Here is a 26,502-nt window from a genome sequence, read left to right as displayed (position 1 = left end):
AGAATTCTCACGTGTGTTCGTCCCGCGGCGTTGGAGGCGGCAAAAGCGAGAGAAGTCCTTTCCGAGTTTTCGATTCTGATGGGTAAGATTCTGATGGGGCAGAGGAGCGAGAGCGATGAATTCTACGAGCTAACTCCGGAAGATTATGCTCGATTGGTGTCCAAGAAAAGAGAAGGTTAGCAGGTTCGATCGTGTTGGTTTCTTCCATATGATCTTTCACTCAAAGTTTCCTTTTTTTTGTTTTCCTTCCAGAGAGATTCTTGAAGACAGCAAAAAGCCGTGACGCTGAGGCAGCAGCTCGTAGATCCAAGTTTGCTAAGGTAATGAAACTGTCACTCCATGGATCGTCCGACTTACATTCTTTTCTCCTCGCAGGCCACACTTCGTGTCCAGTTCCCGGATAGCATCATCGTTGAGGCCGATTTTCGTCCTCTAGATCTGGTTGTGGAGCTTGTTACAATGCTGGAAAAATTGCTACTAAAGCCAGAGATCTGTGTAAGTTCTCCTTCAAAAACTCTTTTTTTTTTTGTTCTAGTTCGCAGATGGTCTTCTGGATCTCATTGTTCTCTGGAACTCAAGTTCATTGGCCTGCTTACGAGCATACAGCGGTGGAATGCAAGTATCCCATGTATGTCTCACTCGAAGCTTTGTTTGATCTTTGATGCATATATAGGTGCAAGTGTTCCTAGTGGAAGAGTGTTCCAAGGAGGATACATTGACGTTGATGGTGACTGACGTAATGATCATGAAGGAACTGTCAACGTGAGTTCATTTTCGTTTTTTTTGTTCATGCTAGCTGCAAATGCTATCAGCAACCAACATTATCAACATGTATGCCTGAATTATCAACAGGCATGCATATGATCAGTGTACAAAAATGTTTTTGGTTCTCCTGGTGCGAATTTGTTGTTTAACGTACTTCTGACGAGCAGCGACTGAAAATTTGCAGCATTCATGTCCAGGTCCTGAGCTTGCAGTGGAATATACATGGCTGGCCAGTGCCAGTGAAGCCTGGGTCCTTCAGTCTCTGTCTCTTCTCGATAGATCTTGTCCATTCCAAAGCACTTGACGGAGTTGCTAGTCTCTTGACATGCCATTGTCCTTGTAATGGGACTGGGTTTGATCTGCCAGTGACGATTCCCTACCATTGTGTTGCTTGCCTTTGCCCGGAGCTTACTCTCATTGTCCTGGTCTTCACCTTTTGTGTTATTCGATTTTAGAAAGCTGCAACATTTCATTGGAAAAGTTTTTGTTGCCCAGAAATGTTTGGTAGTTTATCTGTTTTCGCACTGGCCAAACATGACAATGACAATATGTTTTATTATCGATATTTGAATTTCATAAGACAAAATGCGATGCTCTACAAAACCTATCACATAACAATCCTAGCTTTCGGGACATTCTTGAAGTGCTTTGTAGTTATTGTTACTACCACCTCATTGTTTCTGCCATTTTCACCATCCTTGTTATTTTCGCTATGTTTCGCATCACCCCCCAACTTGCCAGAACTGCCAGCACTAACTGCCAAACTCATTGAAACCGCTAGTGCTAGTAGCCAATAGCTCACCGCTAGACTCGCCGAAACTACCAGCACCAACTGCCAAAACCATCATGTCACCAATTCCATGCACCACAACGTCTTTGGGAAGAGCCTCAAAAGATGATTTTTTGAACTTTTTTTTAAATACTTTTCAAACATCTGAATACTCAGTCAATTCAGTCAGAGCATGTAATCCCGAAAATGCTTTTGATCGTGAATGGGGAAAAATCAAAACTAACATGAACAGAAGGTACTGAAAGATGGTCGAGCTAAAGCCCTATAGTGGCCCTATGCATTACATTCGAAGATTTCCACAAAAGCCTCGAATGTAATGTGCCACTATCAGGTTTTGGCTCAACTATTTTCCGGTACCTCTTATTCACGTAAATTTTAATTTTCCCTCACTTGCAATCAAAAGTGTATTCGGGATCACGCACTCAGACTGAATAAGCACTCAAACGTTCAAAGAGCATTTAAAAAAAAGTTCAAAAACTCACCTTTCAAGGGTTTTCCCAAGGACGCTATGGCACATGAAATTGGTGACATGACGATTTTGGCAGTTGATGTTGGCAGTTCAGATGACTGTAACGGTGAGCCATTCACGGCTAACATTGGCGGTTTCAGTGAGTTTGGCAGTGAGCCTTTAATGGTTAGCATTGGCAGTTCCGGCAAATCGAGTGGTGATGGCAAAGATAGCAACAATAATGAAGACAGCAAGGATGGTGAGGATGGTGGAGATGATGAGGTGGCAGTAACAACAGCTGCAAAGCAAAGATTGTTATATGATTAAAAGCAAAAAAATGAACATAGAAAACAAAAAAGAAAGAAATGGGAAGCAAAGAGCAAGGAGTAAAAAGAGAAAAACCTTGTCTACAGCAACAAAGTCGTCATTCTTCAGCTGCTCCAGGAATGCAACCAGCTCAGAGGCTTCCTCCCATTGCCTAACATGGTCGCTAGTGGGAAAGAAGTGCTCTGCCTTAGTAGAGAATTGCTGCATCAGGACATCATGCACACAAACGAAATCATTAGAGCATGGAGAAGATAGGATAGAATCTACAAGAGTGTTTCTAGGGTAGTGAGTGTTATTATGGGGCAGCATGTATAAGAGCAAAAGAGACCGGGTTCGCTTACCCCCGCGTGGCGTGGTATGCCAGGCATCATGCCCGCATGCCAAAATCCGCATCATTTCCGAGTAAAAAGTGGCCGGATTCGAACCAGCGATTTACCACCGCATTAAAACGTCTCTAGTTCAAATCCACCACATTCCACGAGTTGCCTTGAGAGGCTGGCGCTGTCCACGTGCCGCTAGCTGGCGTATCCTAGCTTGTCCTCGGCCACGCCGAGATCAATCAGTCGCTTCTCAATGTCAAGAGCCCATGGCGATTGGATCCTCAACCTGGAAATCACACAACATGAATTTCCAGCAGAAACATGATGCCTCGGACCCCGTCGTTTTTCTGGTCGGTGCCAGTGAAAGTTTCGAGCACTTCGCTCGCATCACTTCCCCCAGTGTCTTCCAAACTCCCGCGAGAAATCCACACTGGCCTCTTCTCCTCCCCCTCCGTCTCGACCGATTCGTGATTCTTTTCCCCCGCTACACTGCCCCGGACGTTTCCACCTCCATCTTCCATACTGTCTCGAGAAGCCAGCGCGTCCGCGTCGTCCAGAGCAGTGCTCTCGCCTTGATTCTACCCGAATAACAAAGAAATAGAAGAAATCAGAATTCTCCAAGCTCAAACGATCGATCGATTGACGTACCTTGCTGTTCGCCCTGACGCAACTCGTTCCAGCACCGACCCAGCGCATCCAGAGCGATGGCGCCACAAGTCGCGAGCAGCAGCGCCCACAGAAAACCCTCTCGCATCCTAGCCCCGATCTCAGTTTCGCTCCACTCGATCCAATCCCGAATGCGCTCGCAGCAGCATTATTGTCGGTTGCCAGAGATAGCGAGGAATTTGACTGCCTGAACCAAACGAACAATGGAGCTAAGATCCATCTATAAAGCTCTAGAATAGAGCTTGAGAAAAGCTTGAGAAAATGCTAGCGAGGAAGAGATTGAAAGGAAGACTATCTGAGAGAGATATCACTCTATCGAGCAAGCTATCAAAGACGAAAGGAATCGAAACATACCATGCAATGAAGAAAATCTTGCTCTTTGGCACAGATCCTCTGTCACGAAATCGAAATCAAAGACAGCATACCGGCGATCGCTCTCTGGCAAGAACGCTGCAAAATCATCGTAGCTCTCGGCAGCTTCTCCACCACGACCTCGTTGGCGGCATCATCGATCTTGAAGATCTGGAGCTCCAGGAATTTGTTCTTGCACTCGCCACTCACGGCCATTCCAAAGCCTGCATTTCCCCTCAAGAACACGAAATCCAGTTAAGAATACCACGATATTTCGCGAGATTCAACCATACCAGGCCAGCGCTGAGCGATCGCCTCCACAAAAATGCTTATTCCGGGCCGGCCCCGGATTTCGATGCGCTTCGCGAAAGCCCACTAAGCGATCGAATATTCGTACTATTATAGACACTTTTATTTCACTGAGATTTGAACCCAGCACCTTTTCTTACTAAATGGGTGCTCTAACCAAAAGAGCTATGAAGGTTAATCAATCCTAGATTGAATGTTCGTAAAATTTCAAAAGCTTTCAATTAATTGCAGAAATCCATTTTTTTCTTTCAAAGTGAATTGTCTAAAATTCATTATTAACATATATTTTATTAAAATAGACATTGTTCATATAATTTAAACTGTCATTAAGTGAAGTATTGACTGATTTAATGACGGATTAAAGAAAAAGAAAACATTCACATAGTTGCATTTAATGTGTTCGCATCCACCGTCACGCTCGATACTGGCGCCTCTTTGCCAGCGTTTTCAGCAACCAACGTCACGCAGAGCTGAAACGTCATACAAGCCCCTGCCGACGCGGATGCCGAGCTGGACGATTGTGGACTCGGACACCTCCAGCTCATCATCTCGGAGCAGTCCTTGTACGGACAGATACACTTTATACTCCGTCCGGGATGCTCAAGTCCATGACGCGCTTGGCCAGCATTTCCAAGGTCTTCTCGGACAGCAAACGCCCACACTCTTCGTCGCTGAAACTCACCGCGCAGTTCACCGCCGGGCACCGGATCTCACCCTGCGTCACTTTCACCGCGGCGTGCCGCTCCACGAACCGGTGGTCACACCCCGACACCGCGGCGCAGATGGTACACACCTCGGTGACGTACGAACGGCATATTCTATCCCACGTGTTACGCATCCTCCACGGGTCGTGGTCCAGCTGGCGCAATCGACGGCTCTCCCAGCCGCCGGTCGGCCTAGTGCAAGCGGCGACGTCGGAATCTACCGATTCCATCCTTGATTCCATATGAGAAAAAAAAACCTCACTTCCAAAAGGAGTTTCCGAGGAATCGAAACAGCGACCTAAGGATGTCTGGAGCACGTCTTCCAACTGAGCTAAAGTCGGAGTGCTGAACAAAAATACTGGACCGCCAAATACTGGAAAAACTTTACCAGCGCGTTAAAACTTCTCTATACAAACTTGGTCTCACAGAAAATTTCTATTCATCGGTCCCTTCCGAGGCGGACTTCACATTCTTGATGTACTGCAAGGAAATCAAATTCACCGTGAAACTTTTGACAGCTTTCTATTAGCTTTGTTCATACCTTGTATAGCGTTCCACGAGTTGCCTTGAGAGGTGGCGCTGTCCACGCTTTCTTTCGTGCCGCTAGCTCGTCCTCGGCCAAAATCCCATCCATGATCCATGAGGTGTTAGCATCTCAGGCATTCCCGGACCACCCTTGGACCTTCTCCCCTGATAACAATCACGGAGCCTGAGAATTTCACCGATCACCAGTGACTTATATCTTGCTCTGGACTGAGAGAAAAAAAGCATACCTTGAAGCTTTGAGGATTCTCAGACAGCGCTGAAAGCATAGAGCCATCGGGAGCAAGGTTTCCATACAAGATCTGTATGTGGCCAGTCGACTTGATAGGCCGATCGAGTGGATGTATGACATCCTGTAAAATATTATGTCAAGGAAACACCAGGTTAAACTTTAAGTTACCTGTCCCTCGCTCAAGGGCGGGCAGATGGATATATTTTCCGACAAGGTCTTGCCAGTCATTGGACATACCAGAAAAGAGAGAGAGAGAGAAAAAAAACGTTACTTTGCGCAAGATGACTCCATTTCTTGAAGTTACCAGCGATGCAGTCGCCATTGAGGTAGCGCTCCTCAAGCAGATACTTTAAAACGCCAGGCGTTCCACCGATCTGTGACATCGCAATATATTGTGAGTCACCACAAACTGGGAATTACAGACCTTATGCAAGTCCTCCACTCTGGGCTTAAGATCAGCGATAAACGGAACTCTGTTACTAAATTTCTGAAAGGTCAGTGGCACGTTTACTGAAAATTTCTCGTAGATGAATTCTACGAGCTAACTCCGGAAGATTATGCTCGATTGGTGTCCAAGAAAAGAGAAGGTCGGCAGGTTCGATCGTGCTGGTTCTTCCATATGATCTTTCACTCGAAGTTTCCTTTTGTGTTTTTTCTTTTGCCTTCCAGAGAGATTCTTGAAGACAGCAAAAATCCGTGACGCTGAGGCAGCAGCTCGTAGATCCAAGTTTGCCAAGGTACTGAAATTGTCATTCCATGGATCGTCCGACTTACATTCTTTTCTCCTCGCAGGCCACACTTCGTGTCCAGTTCCCGAGGCCGATTTTAGTCCTCTAGATCTGGTTTTGAAGCTTGTTACAATGCTGGAAAAATTGCAGCTAAAGCCAGAGATCCCGTTCCATCTGTGTAAGTCCTCCTCCCAAAACTCTTTTTTTGTTCTTGTTCATGCAGCTTACACTTTGAAACACAGACACAACGCCTCCCAAGCAAATCCTCAAGGACTACAATGTTACCATGTACGATGCTGGCTTAGTTCCAGGAGCTCTTGTTTATCTATCCAACAGTGGTAAGGGTCTCTTTGCACGAAGTTCCAGCGGTTCTAAGGGATCTCTTTTCCTCCAGATTTCCAAGGGCCATATCTTAAGGAGATCGTACTCGCTTCACAGCATTCGGATGAAGAATCCAAACACCAAGTTTTAGCTCCACCAGCGGGATCTCCTCCTCGAGTAGCGTCCCCGGAAGAAACACGACCAAGCTCTCGACAAACAGTTCCTGTTTGTAAAGGAAGCAAGCCCAAGCCCAAATGGTTGAAGCTTGGGAAATGAAAAGTTTTGGAAAGTAAGAAAATGGAAAGTTTCGGTGATTTCGTGGAGACACGGGGTTGAGTTGTAAATTGTGGAAAATCAATAAAAATTATATCTTGACGAATGTACATTCAAAGACCATGCTTCTAGTAAACCTTTGAAACTATTGCCCTTAGAAACTCGTCTGATTTAAATCTTACAATAATCCTTTATAAATGAAGATGTTATAGAACAACTACAAATAAATATTGAATGCCCCAAGTTGTTCCGGTACATCCGGGATCTCAAGGCTGAGAGGTTGCAGCAAATGTACAACCTGCAAGATTTATTTTCAAAGCTTTTGAAACTTTTTTATTGGACACACTGCAGAATCAAGTGGAGCAAAGCAAACGGATGACTCAAGAACGAAAAAAAGTATCTGTGTAACTTAACTCTCACGGACAGCGGCAACAAAGTTTAGGCATGTTCTTGCAGAACGAGATCAGCAGCTGTAGAATCTGTAGCTGAACCCGTAACAGTGCCACTTTGATTTATAGCATCATGGAGGCACCAAAGATGGTGTGAACATAAAAACATAACTCACAACTGAAAGATTCTGAGTTGGAATGGTGCTCCAGGTCTTACTCTCATAATCCAGAAAATAAAGCTTTTCCTCGTCCGGAATCATGAAGGTGCCTTCGTAAAAACAGATTGGAGGGATAGGATAGCGTTTCTCATTGTAATCACAGCCTGCCTCCTGAACATGTCCGTTTGATGCACAGTCCAACCTTATCAGCCCCATCTGGTCTTCTACCATAGCCACCATGAAAAACTGATTTGCTGTTGTTACCATCCATTTGTATATAGACCAGCAAATTTGAATAGGGGAATTGTCTTTGAAAGATGACCACTCAACAAACCATCTCATTTCTTCCATGTTGAAGCTCAAAATCCCCCACATACAGTCATGTTCGGCAGAAAAATAAGCGTTGCTGTTAGCCATCCCAACTCCATATTTGAGATTACCCCAGCCAGGAAGGTAATCCACCGTGTCCCACACTCCCGATCTTGAGTGATATACATGCAATTGCTTTGCTATATCTCCCGCTATACAAATCCAGTAACGCTGCATGGACGGTTCCAATACCAGGGCACAATGAATATTCGGGGATATATATGCTGCTTCCAGGGGCGGCGGGGGAAGCACCTTGAGAGCTCGGGTGAGCGGATTGAGAGCAACATAGTCCTGGCCCATCTTTCCAAACAGCAATCCACCACAAGCCTTGACAACCCTGATGGGACCATAGACATCCTGACGGACCCAATCCTTCTGTGCTTCGGATCCAGCAACGAACGGGTTGCAGCTATAGAGTTCCTTACCATTTCGAGTTATACCCAAGACACGAGGAGGGCAAATCGGCTTGTTTATAGAGTGGTGTGCTGAATGGAACTTTGCAAATCTTGGTGAGTCTATGAGATCCCTCCACCGTTTGCACACGGCCCTGACGCGGCGGTGCAAAACAACTGCTGGCAAGCGCTTCAAAACCTCCTCTTCAACTATGTGCACCAAGATATCCATACCTACCCTTACAGAAAGGGCTTCTTCTAGGTAGTTTGCAGTTTAAAAACGTTAAACAAACCGTCAAAAAACATTCATGTACAAGAAGCTGCATTCCGTCCTCCTCGATCCGCTCCATTGCTATGGAGCTCCTTCCAGGCATCGCAGGAGCAGCCTCCGGCAGATGCCAAGCAGGAATTTCGAGCTTAATCTCCCAGCTTGTACCATTTGCTGCAGCCTCTCAGCCTCTTCATGGAGATCACGGACTTACCGAAACAACTCTGGCACAACATTTTAAACCTTTAGAGCGTTGTTTCCAGATCATGTATCTGTAACGTTTTGCTTGAAACAAGTCCAAGATACCGGCAAGAAACGAACCCTGCCCTCTGAAGCCTCCCTCCCTATTCCTCTTGCAGTGGGCATTTTGCCGGTTTTACTATGCTGAGTGAACTGGATAGTGGCAAGATCGTCAGTCAGGTCCTTGGCTTTCTTTCCCGCAATTCTTAGACTTTGGAAGTCACAACCTCACACAGTGTTACCATTGTCTGGAAAGACTAACCTTCATACGCGTAAATTGTGCATGTATAGCAGGATCCAGCAAAAGACGACGTGACTGAGACCAAACAAAGTTGTAAGATCAAGCGTTGGAGGCCTCAACGGAAGCTTGAAATCGTGAACGAGAGTCTAAAGTGCAATCGCAACAGAAAATAGAAACATTGAAGAGAGATGCCTTCATCTCTGCAATTTCTTGCGCTCCTTGTTTGACAATTGGATCAGCATGACAGCTTCCTTACGCCTGGAAGATGCGCGCTGTGAAAAGACAATCAGAAAACAAAAAGGAAAATGAAAATACACAGCTCACAACACCAAACTTGCAAACCTGGTCTTTCAAGCAGCTTCGGATGCTTGGAGAGATTTTATATGGTCCAAGATCAGACGAGGTAATAACAACATATAAAAACACAAACATATAAGATTATGTAACTAGAACAAAAAAAAAAAAAAAAGAGTTTTGGGAGGAGAACTTACATAGATGGAACGGGATCTCTGGCTTTCGCAGCAATTTTTACAGCATTGTAACAAGCTCCACAACCAGATCTATAGGACTAAATCTGCCTCAATGATGGTCCTATCCGGGAACTGGACATGACGTGTGGCCTGCGAGGAGAAAAGAATGCGAATTGGAGGTTAGTCTTTACAGACAATGGTAACACTGTGTGAGGTTGTGACTTCCAAAGTCTAAGAATTGCGGGAAAGAAAGCCAAGGACCTGACTGACGATCTTGCCACTATCCAGTTCACTCAGCATAGTAAAACCGGCAAAATGCCCACTGCAAGAGGAATAGGGAGGGAGGCTTCGGAGGGCAGGGTTCGTTTCTTGCCGGTATCTTGGACTTGTTTCAAGCAAAACGTTACAGATACATGATCTGGAAACAACGCTCTAAAGATTTAAAATGTTGTGCCAGAGTTGTTTCGGTAAGTCCGTGATCTCCATGAAGAGGCTGAGAGGCTGCAGCAAATGGTACAAGCTGGGAGATTAAGCTCGAAATTCCTGCTTGGCATCTGCCGGAGGCTGCTCCTGCGATGCCTGGAAGGAGCTCCATAGCAATGGAGCGGATCGAGGAGGACGGATTGTACATGAATGTTTTTTGACGGTTTGTTACCTAGAAGAAGCCCTTTCTGTAAGGGTAGGTATGGATATCTTGGTGCACATAGTTGAAGAGGAGGTTTTGAAGCGCTTGCCAGCAGTTGTTTTGCACCGCCGCGTCAGGGCCGTGTGCAAACGGTGGAGGGATCTCATAGACTCACCAAGATTTGCAAAGTTCCATTCAGCACACCACTCTATAAACAAGCAGATTTGCCCTCCTCGTGTCTTGGGTATAACTCGAAATGGTAAGGAACTCTATAGCTGCAACCCGTTCGTTGCTGGATCTGAAGCACAGAAGGATTGGGTCCGTCAGGATGTCTACGGTCACATCAGGGTTGTCAAGGCTTGTAAAGATGGGCCGTGACTATGTTGCTCTCAATCCGCTCACCCAATCTCTCAAGGTGCTTCCCCCGCCGCCCCTGGAAGCAGCACAGATATGCCTGAATATTGATTGTGCCCTGGTATTGGAACCGTCCATGCAGAGTTACTGGATTTGTATAGCGGGAGATGAAGAAAACCAATTGCATGTATATCACTCAACATCGGGAGTGTGGGACACGGTGGATTACCTTCCTGGCTGGGATAATCTCAAATATGGAGTTGGGATGGCTAACAGCAACGCTTATTTTTCTGCCGAACATGGCCGTATGTGGGGGATTTTGAGCTTCAACATGGAAGAAATGAGATGGTTTGTTGAGTGCTCATCTTTCAGGGACAATTCTGTGTACAAATGGATGGTAACAACAGCAACTCAGTTTTTCATGGTGGCTGTGCTAAAAGGCCAGATGAGCCTGATGAGGTTGGACTGTGCATCGAACGAACTTGTTCAGGAGGCAAGCTGTGATTTCAATGAGGGACGCTATCCTATCCTTCCTATCTGTTTTTACGAAGGCACCTTCATGATTCCGGACAAGGAGAAGCTGTTTTTTCTGGATTATGAGAGCAAGACCTGGAGCAGCATTCCAACTCAGAATCTTTCAGTTGTGAGTTATGTTTTGATGTTCGCACCATCTTTGGTGCCTCCATGATGCTATGAATCAAAGTGGCGCTGTTACGGGCTCTGAAGCGAGTTCAACTACAGATTCTACAGCTGCTGATCTTGTTCCGCAAGAACATGCCTGAACTCTGCTGCCGCTGTCCCCTGATAGTTAATTTACACAGATACTTTTTTCGTTCTTGATTCATCCGTTTGCTTTGCTCCACTTGATTCTGCAGTGTGTCCAATAAAATAGTTTCAAAAGCTTTGAAAATAAATCTCGCAGCTTGTAAAATTTGCTGCAACCTCTCAGCCTATTCATTGAGATCCCAGATGTACCAGAACAACTCGGGCATTCAATATTTATTTGTAGTTGTTCTATAACATCTTCATTTATAAAGGATTATTGTAAGATTTAAATTAGACAAGTTTCTATGGGCAATAGTTTCAAAGGTTTACTAAAAACATGATCTTTGAATGTACATTCGTCAAGATATAATTTTTATTGATTTTTCCACAATTTACAACTCAACCCCGTGTCTCCACGAAATCACCGAAACTTACTTTCCAAAACTTTTCATTTTCCAAGCTTCAACCATTTGGGCCTGGGCTTGCTTCCTTTACCAAGAGGAACTGTTTGTTGAGAGCTTGGTCGTGTTTCTTCCGGGGACGCTACTCGAGGAGGAGATCCCGCTGGTGGAGCTAAAACTTGGTCTTTGGATTCTTCATCCGAATGCTGTGAAGCGAGGACGATCTCCTTGAGATATGGCCCTTGGAAATCTGGAGGAAAAGAGATCCCTTAGAACCGCTGGAACTAAGTGCAAAGACACCCTTACCATTGTTGTAGGATAGATAAACAAGAGCTCCTGGAACTAAGCCAGCATCGTACATGGTAACATTGTAGTCCTTGAGGATTTGCTTGGGAGGCGTTGTGTCTGTCTTTCAAAGTGTAAGCTTCATGAACTAGAACAAAAAAAGAGTTTTGAGAGGAGAACTTACACAGATGGAACGGGATCTCTGGCTTTAGCAGCAATTTTTCCAGCATTGTAACAAGCTCCAAAACCAGATCTAGAGGACTAAAATCGGCCTCAACGATGATGCTATCCGGGAACTGGACACGAAGTGTGGCCTGCGAGGGGAAAAGAATGTAAGTCGGGCGATCCAGACAATTTCAGTACCTTAGCAAACTTGGATCTACGAGCTGCTGCCTCAGCGTCACGGATTTTTGCTGTCTTCAAGAATCTCTCTGGAAGGCAAAAGAAAAAACGCAAAAAGGAAACTTTGAGTGAAAGATCATATGGAAGAACCAACACGATCGAACCTGCCGACCTTCTCTTTTCTTGGACACCAATCGGGCATAATCTTCCGGAGTTAGCTCGTAGAATTCATCGCTCTCGGCCTCCTCTGCCCCATCAGAATCATACCCATCAAAATCGAAAACTCGGAAAGGACTTCTCTCGCCTTTGCCAGTCGCGTGCTGAATCGGGGCCTCCAACGCCGCGGGATTGACGAACACACGGAGATCTCTTCCAATCAAGCTTCTCACTGCCGCCTGTAAGAGAGGATTTTCAGGATTGGAGAGTTCATCAAACGATACAAACCAGCGATTGCTGCCAGGCGCCGGGCGAAGAATGCGCTTCGCTCGCCATAAAACCTTATTAGGGTTCTTCCAAGAAAGGGCTATATATGGCAACGCTGACGTCACTGAAATGGGGGGAAAATTATTTCTAGGGTTCATGATCGCGTCGCGGGCGCTAGCTGGACGATCCACGACTGGATTGGAGAGGCGCATTGGAGTATTGGATTGGAGGTATGCCGCGCTGCTCCTTTTCAGCAGAGGATTCCAGGAGAGATCCAAGCGACCGAAGATTGGGGCGGGGATTCCCGTGAAGCCGCCATTGGCACCAAAGAAGCCGCTGGACGATTGGGACATCGAGAGTGATCCCGAGGGGGATTTTGAGCCGACTAGGAAATGCAAATCGCTGCTCAAGAAGAGGGGACGTTGGTCTTTGCATATGGCCAAAATTCTTGCTACATTCTCCACAACGAGCCTCAACAATGCTATCAAGTGAGTGATTTTTCTTTCTCTTTGCATTTTTTTCCTTGTTTCTTTGGTTATTTGGTTCCATTTTTTCGTCTCTTTTTACCTTTCCTTTTTGTTCTTTGTTTCGAAGATGGGGATGCTTACCGGACGAATGCTATGATGCTGTTATGACGCTCCAGGTAGTTTTTCTCCCTTCGACCATCACAATCTATCTAAAAAATGGTCTTTTTGGTCCTTTTTTCCAGAAGATGGAAGCCACTGGAGTTTTGGTTGGAAAGCGAAGGCTCTATAACTACTTGGGTGAGAGCTCATTCTTTCTTGTGATGGATGATAGATGTTCTTGTCTGAATGCAGCGGGTTTGCTTCACAATGCCAGCCCTTCTGTGGTGGAGTATGTTTTGCATAGTCTGCAACGCGAAGAGCCTGCCATCAAGAGAATTGGAGGAATTAGAGACAATGAGGTATGCATGAGGTCCTTTTGAAATCTTTCTAATCAAGAATGATTTTTCATAGATGGAAGAGTATACCATGAGCTTGTCTGACAAATGGTTTGATGGCCTCATGTCCGGAAACTTGAATATCCACAATGACATCCATTGTTTACCATACGAGATGTTTGACAGAGAGGTGAGTTTGTCTTTGTGATAAACACTTAAATACGTTTCTTTCGTGTTTCAGGAGCTCCGGTGGCTTATAAAGAACCTCAAGGGAAGGATTTACATGAGAGACAAGCTTCCAATGAAGGATCCGCTGTGGGAGCATCGATCAACGAAATGCGTCCGTGCTGAGAACCGCTTGAGACGTTTCTTACAAGATCTAGCCCGGAGAGATTACAGTGGTAAAGCTTACGACAAGGCACAAAAGGAGGAGGCAAAAACCGGTGTATGCAGACCATTTGTTCTCAACTGGAAGTAACACGATGGTAAGCGAGTTTTATTTGTATGATTACTGACGCTTCTTATTTCTTCTCCAGAAGTTCCGAGAATACAGTGTCACATTTCAACAGCCTTTAAAATGGTCGTCCAAAACTCGCTCGTTTCTAACATTCGTTTTCCTTGTAGAGGATTTATCTGGTTACCAGGTGCGTCACCTTTCAGCAATGTATGGATCATTCTCATCGTCCGAGAGAGGAGGTACTCCTCAGGATTGAAGCGAGCGTCGAGGTGGAAATAGCTGCCATCAGGAAGAACAGAACCACAGGATTCCCATTTGCAACAATTGCTTCTTGAGGTGTGTGTTCCAGTAGTTTTTAATCTTGTTGTCAGTTCGTCCAGGAATGTGCGATGCGATCACGGACCACCTGAAAGTGAAACACGCAAGAGCTTAGAGAACGCAAGAATTTAGAGGTAAAACTCTACAAACTGTTACCGTTTTCGCAGGATTGAATGCAGCCAGATGTTGAGAAGCTCTTCTTGGGCTGTGATCCCGCCTCGTTTTATATCCGGCCGGAGATAGTTTGTCCATCGCAGCCTGCACCGCAACGATTGAGTCCTGCTCGCAAGATCTAGGAGAAACAAGATGTGAGAAAATCGATTCACCCGCTTTCTCCGGTAGCGATTCTTGTGACCGTGTTTCCGAATGTCAGCGACGAGCTTCTCGGGGGCCTTTCGTGAGTCCCTCTTTGCTCCGGCGAGGAGGCCTCCCCATTGCAAAGCAAGGAGAAGTAAAGAGAGAGTTCTATAGACAGTGTGATTGTGTATTTATTTGTACACATTCCAGTGGAAGAAGCCTGGAGTGTGAGCTAGATTGCTAGACTTCTCCCTCTTGTCAAAAGGTTTCTTTTGGATTCACCGCTTTAGAGTTATAGACCGTCGCGGCTTTCAAAAGCTTGTCTTGTCATTTAGACGCGTTCCAGAAGACCACGTTGTAGTGGTGGAATAAAGCGGGCGTAAGCCCGGGCGAGGCTCACCCGGCTAGAAGTGGTCAAGCCTGTCACCTCTGTATCGATCCACAGTCGAATCGATCGCTCCGGTCCACTTCAAGATCCCCCCAATCCTGCCTGGCAAGAAGTGCCGGCTGATCCCCCCGACCACGTCAGTGCTTACATGTCTTGCCTCACTTTGCAGTACGGGATTAGTATTGGCCGCTACAAAGTCATGGCTGCCGTATATTTCTTAGTCACTGCAGTTGCCAACCATACAGTACCCAAGTACGAAGGACGTGCTAGAAAGATTGGATTCTTCGCCACCTTTTTCTTTTGAAAGAAAGTAGGAACAAAGAATTACATGGACATTTTGATCGTAATTAATCTTAAACCTGGTCCAAAACCCTAAATCCTGGTGAGAAAATGAGAAAATGGAGAAAATGGAGCCCTCGCAAGAATGCGGCGCCGGCCTAGGTTCGATCGTGTTGGTTTCTTCCCTATGATCTTGCACTCAAAGTTTCCTGTTTTTTTAATCTTTTGCCTTCCAGAGAGATTCTTGAAGAAATCCGTGACGCTGAGGCAGCGGCTCGTAGATCCAAGTTTGCACCGAAACTTCCATTTTTTACTTTCCAAAACTTTTCATTTTCCATGCTTCAGCCATTTGCTTCCTTTACCAACAGGAACTGTTTGTCGAGAGCTTGGTCGTGTTTCTTCCGGAGATGCTACTCGAGGAGGAGATCCCACTGGTGGAGCTAAAACTTGGTCTTTGGATTCTTCATCCGAATGCTGTGAAGCGAGGACGATCTCCTTGAGATATGGCCCTTGGAAATCTGGAGGAAAAGAGATCCCTTAGAACCGAACTTCGTGCAAAGAGACCTTACCATTGTTGTAGGATAGATAAACAAGAGCTCCTGGAACTAAGCCAGCATCATACATGGTAACATTGTAGTCCTTGAGGATTTGCTTGGGAGGCGTTGTGTCTGTGTTTCATGGAAGGCAAAAGGAAAAAAAAAGGAAACTTTGAGTGAAAGATCATATGGAAGAAACCAGCACGATCGAACCTGATCGAGCTCACCGCCGGTGCCGCATTCTTGCGAGGGCGCGCTCCATTTTCTCACCAGAATTTAGGCTTTTGGACCCTGTAAGTTTAAGATTAATTACGATCAAAATGTCCAGGTAATTCTTTGTTCCTACTTTCTTTCAAAAGAAAAACGTGGCGAAGAATCCAATCTTTCTAGCACGTCCTTCGTACTTGGGTACTGTATGGCCGGCAACTGTATTGACTAAGAAATATACGGCAGCCATGACGTTGTCGTACTGCAAAGTGAGGCAAGACATGTAAGCACTGACGTGGTCGGGGGGATCAGCCGGCACTTCTTGCCAGGCAGGATTGGGGGGATCTTGAAGTGGACCGGAGCGATCGATTCGACTGTGGATCGATACAGAGGTGACAGGCTTGACCACTTCTAGCCGGGTGAGCCTCGCCCGGGCTTACGCCCGCTTTATTCCACCACTACAACGTGGTCTTCTGGAACGTCTAAAAGAGAAAAGCTTTTGAAAGCCGCGACGGTCTATAACTCTAAAGCGGTGAATCCAAAAGAAACCTTTTGACAAAAGGGAGAAGTCTAGCAATCTAGCTCACACTCCAGGCTTCTTACACTGGAAAAGTGTACAAATAAATACACAATCACACTGTCTATAGAACGCTCTCTTTACTTCTCCTTGCTTTGCAATGGGGAGGCCTCCTCGCCGGAGCAAAGAGGGAGTCACGAAAGGCCCCCGAGAAGCTCGTCGCTTACATTCGGAAACACGGTCACAAGAATCGCTACCGGAGAAAGCGGGTGAATCGATTTTCTCACATCTTGTTTCTCCTAGATCTTGCGAGCAGGACTCAATCGTTGCGGTGCAGGCTGCGATGGACAAACTATCTCCGGCCGGATATAAAACGAGGCGGGATCACAGCCCAAGAAGAGCTTCTCAACATCTGGCTGCATTCAATCCTGTGAAACCGGTAACAGTTTGTAGAGTTTTACCTCTAAATTCTGCGTTCTCTAAGTTCTTGCGTGTTTCACTTTCAGGTTGTCCGTGATCGCATCGCACATTCCTGGACGAATTGACAACGAGATTAAAAACCACTGGAACACACACCTCAAGAAGCAATTGTTGCAAATGGGGATCCTGTGGTTCTGTTCTTCACGTTTTTCATATTACATTTATAAAGGATTACTGTAAGATTTAAATCAGACAAGTTTCTAATATGGGCAATAGTTTCAGAAGTTTACTAGAAGCATGATCTTTGAATGTACATTCGTCAAGATATCAACCCAACTACAAATAAAATACTGAATGCCCGAGTTGTTCTGGTACGTCCAGAATCTCAATGAAGAGGTTGAGAGGTTGCAGCGAATGTTACAAGCTGTGAGATTTGTTTTCAAAGCTTTTGACATTTTTTTATTGGACACAGGTCCGTATACTGCAGAATGAAGTGGAGCAAAAGGAACGCAAACGGATGAATCAAGAACGAAAAAAAGTATCTCTGTAACTTAACTCTCACGGACAGTGGCAGCAAAGTTCAGGCATGTTCTTGTGGAACGAGATCAGCAGCTGTAGAATCTGTAGCTGAACTCGCTTCAGAGCCCGTAACAGTGCCACTTTGATTTATAGCATCATGGAGGCACCAAAGATGGTGTGAACATAAAAACATAACTCACAAGTGAAAGATTCTCAGTTGGAATGCTGCTCCAGGTCTTACTCTCATAATCCAGAAAATAAAGCTTTTCCTCCGGAATCATGAAGGTGCCTTCGTAAAAACAGATTGGAGGGATAGGATAGCGTCCCTCATTTAGCTTGCTTTAGCTTGCAGTCGCGGGATTTTATAGCTGATAGCATCGAGACTGTCATGGGTGGACAGTGGTACGATGCAAATGTCTCCATTCCAGGCTGCGAGGTGACCGACTATGCTCCCCTTTCTCATTGTTGTTTCTTTTTGGTCTTCTCATTCTTCCTTTGTGCTTTAGATGCCAGGAACTCTCATTGCAATGGGAAGGCTGAATCAACCAAGCATTATGGAACTATCAAAGTAAGTTTTCTCTTTCTTTTTGGTTTCTTTTGTTCGCACTTGCTGAAACTGTTGATTCAGCCAGGAGTCCTGAACGGGCATGCGTACGATATAGTGTCAGCTTTCCAGGTATTTCTGGTTCGTTTTGTTTCTCATGGTGGTCACGTAAACGAAGCTTATGCTGTGTTTCGGTTTGTTTTTGTTAACGTACAGACAGCTACCGAGAATATGTTGGTGGTCACATTTCTGACCAGCAGCGACTGAACGTTTTGCAACATTCATGTCCTGGAACTTGTGGTGGAATGTACACGGCAAATACCATTGAAGCCTTAGGCATGTAACGCTGTCCAGGTGAGCAGACCATGCTTGGGCATTCTCTGAGATATTCTGTGTACCTCTTCCATATACCCGTTTTAGGCATAGGCTGGGCATCCGGTTGAAGAGCGATGTGGAGTCTGGATGTTTCAATGTTTGACATTCAGCGGTATGATAAATTCTTTGTTGTTTCATTCCCCTTGCTGGCATTACTAGCTTTGTCCTTGTCAGCATCACCAGCATTGTCTGCCTCACCTACCACATCTGATTCTAGTTTTGACTTTGTTGCCATTGTCACCTTTGGTTGTTATGCCACTAATTCCAACTTCACCCATGCCTTCGTTGTCTTTGTTTTTGGGAAGAGTTTTGAGCAACAATTTTTTTAATATCTTCTTGAATGACTTATCTATATTGAGCTATTTGTGCAGTTAAAGGTGTTAAGCGCAAGTGGTCTAATGGAAATAAGTAATATTTAAGAAATTATTGTTTAAAGCTTTTTTTTATGATAATATGGTTGAAATTGGTGGTGTGCAAAATAGTGCATACTGAGGATGATGTGGTGGGTGAGGCAAAGAATGTTGGCAAGGGTGATAGGGTAGTAGTAGCAGCTGCAAAAGTATTTTGAAAATATCCTTCAGAGTTGAGAGGACATTGTTCGTCATGGGTTTTGATAAAAATGTTATAGTTTGTCTTATAGTGAAATTCAAAGATTTGTAATAAATCATATTTTCATTGTTATAATTGGATCCTAGCACTAGAAAGAATCACAAAGATGCTACACTATACAAAAGCTACCTCACATTTGGGTGACAAGAACTTTTCCAGTGAATGTCGAGCGAATGTCACAGCTTTTTGAAATCCTTTACCTGAAATAGCACAAAAGACTGGGACATTGAGAATGAAACAGACCTTTAGATAGCCAACTTTGTTGGCGAGCAACACAATGGTGGGGAATCATCATTGCCAGGGGATCAAAGTTGCCACTACCCAGCGCCTTTACAAGGACAATGGCATGTCAAGTGACTCTCGTATCTTTCAGCTTCAAAAACTCTGTCAAGTGCTTTCCAGGCACTCTTGAGGAATGGAAAGTGTGATTCCAAGTCTTTAAATGGAATGGAAAATATGCATGTACAAAAGAAGATAAATTCTATCGAGAAGAGACAAAGACCTGTATAAAGGACCCAAGGCTTCTCTGGCACTGGCCAGCTGTGTATATTCCGCCACAAGCTCAGGACCTGGACACGAATGCTGCAAACTTTCAGTCGCTGCTCGTCAGAAGTACGTTAAACAACAAATTCTCGAAAGAAAAAAGAACCAAAAATATGCCTGGTAGCTGGTAGCATTTGCAGCTACAAACCAAAAAAATGAAAACGATAAGAAAGAACTCACGTTGACAGTTCCTCCGTGATCGATTACCTCACCATCAACGTCGATGTATCCTCCTTGGAACACTCTTCCACTGGGAACACTTGCACCTATAAATGCATCAAAGATCAAACAAAGCTTTGAGTGAGACATACGTGAGATACTTGCATTCCACCGCTGTATGCTCGTAAGCAGGCCAATGAACTTGAGTCACAGAGAACAATGAGATCCAGAAGACCATCTGCAAACTGCTATGGACGTAAGAGAATGCGAAATCTTAAGTGTGACCTTGGACTCGGGTTTACCCCAAGGAACGTTTTGCAGCAAAACCATCACGGATGCTCCCTCCATCACTCTCCAGTTGCCGAGGATACCAGTTAGGCGTAAGCCATGCGTAATTGCCTCTGCAAAAGGAGTGGAGCTCCATCATACTGCGTGGTATTCACTGAGTTGGCCATCTCTCTCGCATGAAGCTGGTGAAACAGAGAAAGTTTTATGTCACGAGAAAACACCTTCTTTTGTGACCTCAATGCGAGCTGCTGGGAGTTAGTCTTCATTGATGAAAACGATCGATCTCTCCGGCAAAGAAAAGTCCAGGAAAAGGAAATCACACTCAGCAAGAAGATCTACTTACATGATCGGCATCTCACAGTCCTCTTGCGCTGATTGCCTCCACAACACCCCTTCTCTGTGAATCCATGAATGTCGGTGCTGATCCCATGGCCGTCATTTCAACACCCCCGAGGAGCTGAAAGACCGAGCAAGGGCTGCGCAGCTTACGTGGTTTGCTCGGAAGGGCAAACTATCAATGCTTCACTTAATAGATCCGCAATAAATCGAAGTGATCTATTATAAGGCGAGCAAACTTTGTGTCCTGCACATCGCGAACGAATTCAGTAACCAGAAAAATAAAGTTTCCACTACCTCGAAATTGCGATGTCTTTGTCGATCCTCATTACAAGGACCATGGCATTGTGAAGCGACTCTTTCGTGCTCATAAGCTCCATCAAGGGCTTTCCAAGCAGCCGGTACTCATGTAACTTTAGAGGGTCTTCAGATGGAATGGAAGAACTACACTTTACAAAAGAAGGAAATAAGTTTCTATCCAAAATAGACAGAGACCTGTAAGGAAGGGACGTGCAAGGCTTCACTCGTGTACATTCCGCCACAAGCTTAGCACCTGGACATGAATGCTCCGCTGCTCGTAAGAGGTGCATTATAACAAAATCGCAGCGTGTTACGCGAATAAACAGAACCAGAAATACCTGGAAAGCTGAACACTGATCGTATGTATCCCCACAACAGCATTTTCAGCTAGTACGAAAATTGAATGAAAGCGAAAAAAAAAAAACTCACGTTGAATCTTATAGAGAGATGCCTGGAATTGAGACATTTGCATCGTACCACTGCTCTCAGCTATCAAATCCTCGTCACAACCCCGCCACTGACATCGATGTATCCTACTTGGAACAGTCTTCCACCAGGAACGCTTTCACCTATGAATGAAAAATCTTACGCTCTTCCTGTAAGCTTTTTGAGCGACTTACTTTGACATACGTGAGATACTTGGATTCCACCGCTTTCCCTTGCTGTATGCTTGTAAGCAGGGCGATGAGCTTGCAGTCCCGGATAGAAATTCGTCTGCAAACCGCTATGAAAAGACAACGAGATCTTAGAGTGTGTACCTTGGACTCGGGGAAGCCTTCACTAGCCCAAGGAACGTTAAACATCACGAATGCTCCCTCCATCACTCTCCAGTCGCTTCTCAGCGACGAGGATACCGGTCCCGAGTAGCTGGTCGCAGCGCGTTTCCTTCTCTCGTTGTCACACTCGACTTTGATGCCATCGAGCTTGCCGTAGTAAGGTGCTCCAGGCGCTGGACCGTAGGTGAAAACACCGTTGTACCGCCAGAAGCGTAAGATACGTAACATACGTAAGATACGTATCAAGAGTAAGATACGTAAAATATGTATCAAGCGTAAGATGCGTAAGATACGTATCAAGCTCTGCAACGTTCACATGTTATTTTAGCTCTTTCATGAAGACCACTTATCATCGATACCTTTCGGATTTAATGTCGACGTCCGCGACAAATCCTGAAACGCAGCTAGCACTTTTTTAAGCCATGTCTCGCAAGCTGGATTTTAGTCAATAAACTACAGACGAGAAGAAAAGAAAACAAGTTGAAACCTTCTTTCGTGACCTCAATGCGAGTACCCTGAAAAAAAATTTCCATCGAGCACCACGACTCCATTCTATAAAAAGTTTCGCCCTAATCTAAAGTATCTCTGGTATATTCTTCGCATCTCTTCACGAGGTTTCTCTTTAACTTCATGCATGCTGAGAAATCGATACCATGCGAGCCTCGCGGATGAAAATCACTTAAATCCAGTGGCATTGAAGCTGATGGCAACACTCCACAATCCAGCCACTGTAAAAACATATAAAAGGATCAAACTTCCTGTATCGGCAACCTCTATACCGAGGAACCGAAATGTTTATCTATAGCATCAAATCCTCTTTTGCCGTGTGTCCGTACGATTTTTTTGGCAAGCCCACATCGGGGCCGTACAATTCGTGGGGGACGGTGGAGATGTAAGCAATTGTGAACCGTTTGCTGAAAGTCCCATGGAGATAGTTTTGAATCCTCACAACCTTGTTCATTCATTCTAGGGTTTCGGGAGGGCGGGGAGCGCGCGTCGCCGCTCGCGTGGATCTTGGTAAGCGCCTCGAATCTCTCTCGCTCCCTCAATCGATCTAGCAGGCATTGTGCGTAGCTCCCTGACCTGATCAGTTTGTGTTCTTGGAGCTCTGCTCCAGGAAAAGCTCCTGGACAATCCTTCTATTCTTTCAATGCAGTGTGTTTGTCTGGCTAACTGATCTTAAAACACCGTTTTTCTTGTCCTAAGAAATGCCTTTTGGTTTGGTACTTTAGCCTGGCTTTAAGATTGATGAGCTCCTTTTAAGCATTCGATCTTTCTGTGCCTCGAGGCATCCGACCTCCTCGAGATCACACAGACTTGACAGCTTTTCTTTCCATGCTTGTTTTTCGTTTGCTTTGTAGTTCATTTGTCTGGCTAACTAAATTCCTTTGCTACTTTTCTAGAATTATCGAGCCGAGGTGCTCTTGAACTTCTTTCGAAGTCCTTATAAGTTTTAACGCTACTGAACTCCTCCCGACTGATCGCTCGCTATTTCTTTTTCCACAAAGCAGCGTACCTGGTCCTTCTAGGATCGATCAAACTTCCACGAGATCTGGCAACGCGCACCGCCAAGCAGCGTTTTTGACTTGTATGGAGCTAGTTGTATGGAGCCAGATGTCAACCCGCGTATCTAAACCGCTCAAACGGAGGCTACAAACTTGCGACTTACGGGGCCGTTGTGGACCACTCCAACGCTTACTCAGCTTCGCGGAGAATCTGGAAATCTGGTTGAGAGCAGATAACTCGGCGGCTTATACGATTCGATGCGATTTGATACGTTGAATCCTTCTCTCAAGTCGGGCGACTGATCAAGTCAACCGAGTAAATCTCCAAAACCGTGTGGCGCACAGGTCAGTGGGACGTCTTTCTTCTCCGTACTTAACTGTGGTTTCTAGTCAGTTCCAAGCTTCTAACTGGTCGATTTTTTCTTGTTTGCTGATTCAGCTACGAGCCAGGGACAATAAAGGAAGATGTGATCCAGTTGACCAGTTATAGATCAAAGTTCTCGGAAACATGGGCCACCATTCTCACGTGGGCAGCCCACCTTGGTCACCAATAACAGTGCCTTGTGGTGGCGAGCCGGGCCCTTGAGTTGCATAGATTCGCGAGCGAAAACGAACTGTATGGTATCCCATTCTCGACAGCGGACGGCGCGTGGAGCGAGGCGGGGGTCCGTTGTGAAGTATCTATCGAGCTCACGTGAAAATTATCCAGAGCTGCTTCCTTTCATTATGTATATAGCCGGGGAGCTATAATGGAGCAAGCTACGAGACAACAAAACAAGCAGAGAGGTATGCTTGAGAATTGATGTGAGTTTGGAATTTTCGGGTGTGGTGACACTGGATATTGACTTTGAAATGCTTTCCCCATTCGATTTTATAGGAAAGGAGATGGCGAAGGAGATGCAGGCCCTAGGAGCTGCTATTTCTCTCTCGTCTTCTTCTTTGTTTTTTTCTTTACAACGGGAGGAGGTACGTTATGTGTCTCTTATCGGGTGGAATGGAAACATCAGGGGATCTGAGCTCTACTATCGAGCGTACGGGTTCTTGTGGGCCTCTACAACAGCGACGCAGTCGACCCTGAGAGCGATCCGGATCTGCGAAAATCCTGCTGCTCTTAACAGATCTCGGAACTCGCGTTCAGATCTTTCCTTGCCAAGGAAATGCGCCATCATGACCAAGTCGTAACTTAGAGCCACCCGAGCTCGCTGGCTGTGATCCCCCGGGTCAGGTGCGAGGAACTCCACCATTATGATCTTGCCTCCGTTCTTGAGCGACTTGTAGCAGTTGTTCAACACTTTGATGCAGGCATCGTCGCTCCAGTTGTGCATTATGTGCTGCGGCATTAAAAGCATCAGGCAAGTTAGACACTCCTTATCAACTGACGGACTTGGGATAGATAATGCAAAAGCTTTTATGCAGGTCTTGTCGAGTTACCTTTAAGTACATCCCGTCTCCGCCTGGGATTTGCTCGAACATATTTCCTCCAACGTGCTTCATTCCTGAAGAGGATTGAAAGATAAGAGCCATCAGCGACGTGATATACTTCTCAAAGCCAAAGCGAGCAAGGCACACGAAGGCAACAGGAAAACAAACAGGAAAGCAAACAGGAAGAAAGCAGAAGAAGGGAAAGACTAGTACTGACCATCGTACTCCGGAGCACCAGCAACAACGTGAGGAAGGTCGAAGTTAATCCCGTGAATGTGGGGATACTTGGCGAGTATCATTGCGAGGCTGGATCCAGTGCCACCCCCGACATCCACCAGCGTCTTGGTATCCTTGAAGCCGTGGTAATTGTTCACGATGGCTTCCATGTAGATCTCCGACATGTCGGACATGGCAGTGTTGAAGAGCTGGCTCTCCTGGGGGTTGGCTTCCAGGAACTCAAACAGGTTGCGGTCGTGAGCCTTTGCAAACGGGACATCGTCCCCGAGCACGGCATCGTGGAGGTGATGCAGCGACTGGAACAGCTGCTTGTCGTGCCTCACTAGCAGCAACGTCGACAGTGAAGCCCCGCCAGCGTTCCGCAGCAAGTACTTGCAAATCGGGGTGAGGCCGTAGACTTGCTCCGGCTCGCCCGACTCGTCGTCCACCTTCTTGGTCCTGAAGATGTCGCAGCTGGCCAGGAAGCGGAGGATGCGGTCCAGGTGATTGACGTTAACGCTCTTCTTGTTCTTGTTGGAGCTGACTCGCTTGGAGATCTGTCGTGCAGACAGCATGGTGCCTTGCTCCGCGTCAGCCATGATCTGAGGCACGTCCAGGAGAGTTATGGCCTTTAAAGCCATTGGGACAGTGCTGAGCGACATGAGCTCCAGGAAATTGAGACGCTCTCTGTCGTCTGACAGCACCTTCTCCTTCCTCCCGGTACCGTTGGTGCGATCTATGCACTGGAGCACCTCAAAGTGGTTGTGACTGCGGATGTGTTCGTCAGCAACGCTCTGCTCAATCTCAAGCATCTTCGATCGCTCTCTTTCTCTCTCGGTAAGTATTTGCAAGCTTTTTTTCTATTCTTTTTTTTCTTTTTTTTGTTCTCTCGGCCTTACTGATTGAGCGACTGCAGGGAAGCGATTCCTCCGAAACAGAGTGATGGCTTTTTAAGCTGCTTCAGGACAAACCACACGAGCGAGAAGTGGAAAAACAAAGAATTTACGAGCTGTGAGAGATGCTTTGGAGCCGCCCGACAAGATGGAACGAATGCGCAACGAAGGAATGCGAGACAGGTAAACGAATGGCCACTAGGCTTGCTTGCTAGCGCAGCCAGTGCCGTGTTTCGAGAAGAAAGATTGTGCTTGACTTGGTTTTCGTTGAACTGTAGATTCCGGCTGGTGTTTCCGCAATGATGCAAAGCAAACGCCACCGAGGAAGACAAAACAAAGACAAAGAGGAGAGATTTGGGCCCAAGCAAGCAGCAGCAGTGCCGGCGAGAAGATTGACGAGCGAACAAAAGGTGAGCTACTTTTCTCACTCGCTTCGCTGAGCTTCTCTCGCACTCTCGCACTCTCCCTTTGTAGTAGTGGTGGTAGTAGTAGTAGTAGTAGTAGCACTGTGTATTTTTGGAATGGCACTGTGTGTGTACTTCTTATATACAGAACAGGAGGGCTTTGGGACGTGCGTAAGCCCTACAAGTCCCGACGGAAAAAAATGGAAGGATGGAAAAAAACTAGAAATATTAACTGTGGAGGGGGACATGCTTCCATCTCTCAACCACCACCTTTCATGATCTTGGCAATGCCCGAATGTATTGACTTGCTCAAACTGGGGGGGCCAATATGGCCGGGGGTGTCGGTCGGATTGTGTTGCGAACTTAACGCTAAACCCGTGGGAAAGTATGGTGTGAAGAGACCGCTTAACCATAGGGAGAGCTGGTTGATATCATATAATATGATATGGATTTGCAAGATGATTTGGTTGTCACCATCGGGCAATTTGCATTTGGTTCCTCCTCCCATATCTGTAGACGCGGGGAGGTTTCAATCGCTTTGGCGAGCGATTGCTACCCGGGAGTGAAGGGGGTGCTGGCGATGTGAGCACAATTTACAGCTCTCATGTGGCCTGGCATGGGGGACGAGAGACAGTTTTTAGACTCATCACATTTTGCTTTTTCTTCTTCTTCTTCTTCTTCTTCTTCTTCTTTCGTCTTCTCCTCAGTTCGATATAGTGCGTATACATTCGTGTCAGACTCGAACTTTGCAAGCTGTTCTAAATTTGTTATCTTTTTTTTCTAGCTTTCCTTTT

At 45.8% G+C, this 26,502-nt stretch overlaps 6 protein-coding genes, 1 long non-coding RNA gene and 1 pseudogene across 10 annotated transcripts; 4 read left to right on the top strand and 4 right to left on the bottom strand.

The window, feature by feature from the left end:
• Window positions 1-84: 84 nt before the first annotated feature.
• On the top strand, window positions 85-6,883 carry LOC112350019 (plant UBX domain-containing protein 1-like). The gene is made up of 6 exons (XM_024685459.1): window positions 85-175; window positions 253-320; window positions 376-417; window positions 6,274-6,361; window positions 6,426-6,521; window positions 6,578-6,883. Exons 1-6 carry the CDS (start codon window positions 94-96, stop codon window positions 6,778-6,780), a joined length of 579 nt encoding a protein of 192 aa, XP_024541227.1. The 5' UTR covers window positions 85-93; the 3' UTR covers window positions 6,781-6,883.
• A 1,977-nt stretch (window positions 6,884-8,860) lies between these two features.
• On the bottom strand, window positions 8,861-9,417 carry LOC112350009. Its single transcript, XR_002993608.1, has 3 exons — window positions 9,326-9,417; window positions 9,177-9,201; window positions 8,861-9,106 (listed from the first exon to the last, which is right to left on the bottom strand). It is a non-coding gene; the product is annotated as an uncharacterized LOC112350009 (long non-coding RNA).
• A 1,986-nt stretch (window positions 9,418-11,403) lies between these two features.
• Window positions 11,404-12,581, bottom strand: LOC9647722 (plant UBX domain-containing protein 1). Of its 2 annotated transcripts, XM_024685423.1 has the most exons (7): window positions 12,521-12,581; window positions 12,381-12,471; window positions 12,249-12,323; window positions 12,098-12,165; window positions 11,919-12,048; window positions 11,756-11,854; window positions 11,404-11,699 (listed from the first exon to the last, which is right to left on the bottom strand). In XM_024685423.1, exons 1-7 carry the CDS (start codon window positions 12,566-12,568, stop codon window positions 11,497-11,499), a joined length of 714 nt encoding a protein of 237 aa, XP_024541191.1. In that variant the 5' UTR covers window positions 12,569-12,581; the 3' UTR covers window positions 11,404-11,496. The 2 variants fall into 2 exon arrangements, with proteins under 2 accessions (XP_024541191.1, XP_024541190.1); XM_024685422.1 differs by having other exon boundaries at window positions 12,249-12,471.
• Window positions 12,582-12,629: 48 nt separating this feature from the next.
• LOC112350013 lies at window positions 12,630-14,003 on the top strand. Its single transcript, XM_024685432.1, has 7 exons — window positions 12,630-12,987; window positions 13,094-13,142; window positions 13,209-13,263; window positions 13,318-13,424; window positions 13,477-13,590; window positions 13,642-13,885; window positions 13,937-14,003. The coding sequence occupies exons 1-6, from the start codon at window positions 12,656-12,658 to the stop codon at window positions 13,876-13,878; spliced, it is 894 nt and encodes a 297-aa protein (XP_024541200.1). The 5' UTR covers window positions 12,630-12,655; the 3' UTR covers window positions 13,879-13,885; window positions 13,937-14,003.
• A 119-nt stretch (window positions 14,004-14,122) lies between these two features.
• Window positions 14,123-14,773, bottom strand: LOC9648086 (transcription factor MYB53). Its single transcript, XM_002980259.2, has 3 exons — window positions 14,502-14,773; window positions 14,332-14,433; window positions 14,123-14,263 (listed from the first exon to the last, which is right to left on the bottom strand). Exons 1-3 carry the CDS (start codon window positions 14,675-14,677, stop codon window positions 14,143-14,145), a joined length of 399 nt encoding a protein of 132 aa, XP_002980305.2. The 5' UTR covers window positions 14,678-14,773; the 3' UTR covers window positions 14,123-14,142.
• Window positions 14,774-16,130: 1,357 nt separating this feature from the next.
• LOC9647721 lies at window positions 16,131-18,149 on the top strand (annotated as a pseudogene).
• A 4,092-nt stretch (window positions 18,150-22,241) lies between these two features.
• Window positions 22,242-24,122, top strand: LOC112350010. 3 transcript variants are annotated; one of them, XR_002993610.1, is made up of 4 exons: window positions 22,242-22,285; window positions 22,780-23,118; window positions 23,213-23,559; window positions 23,651-24,122. XR_002993610.1 is itself a non-coding variant. In XM_024685425.1 (3 exons), exons 2-3 carry the CDS (start codon window positions 23,523-23,525, stop codon window positions 23,953-23,955), a joined length of 342 nt encoding a protein of 113 aa, XP_024541193.1. In that variant the 5' UTR covers window positions 22,534-23,118; window positions 23,213-23,522; the 3' UTR covers window positions 23,956-24,122. The 3 variants fall into 3 exon arrangements, 1 of the variants encoding a protein (XP_024541193.1); XR_002993609.1 differs by having other exon boundaries at window positions 22,672-23,118; XM_024685425.1 differs by lacking the exon at window positions 22,242-22,285 and having other exon boundaries at window positions 22,534-23,118.
• Window positions 24,123-24,192: 70 nt separating this feature from the next.
• LOC9648084 (caffeic acid 3-O-methyltransferase 1) lies at window positions 24,193-25,223 on the bottom strand. The gene has a single exon (XM_024685277.1). It carries the CDS (start codon window positions 25,221-25,223, stop codon window positions 24,402-24,404), a length of 822 nt encoding a protein of 273 aa, XP_024541045.1. The 3' UTR covers window positions 24,193-24,401.
• Between the last annotated feature and the right edge of the window lie 1,279 nt (window positions 25,224-26,502).

Source organism: Selaginella moellendorffii, unplaced genomic scaffold (genome assembly GCF_000143415.4).
Source record: "Selaginella moellendorffii unplaced genomic scaffold, v1.0 SELMOscaffold_44, whole genome shotgun sequence".
Taxonomy (NCBI): domain Eukaryota; kingdom Viridiplantae; phylum Streptophyta; class Lycopodiopsida; order Selaginellales; family Selaginellaceae; genus Selaginella; species Selaginella moellendorffii.
The sequence above is the reverse complement of the archived record's forward strand: the minus strand, read 5'-3'. Positions and strand labels throughout refer to the sequence as shown.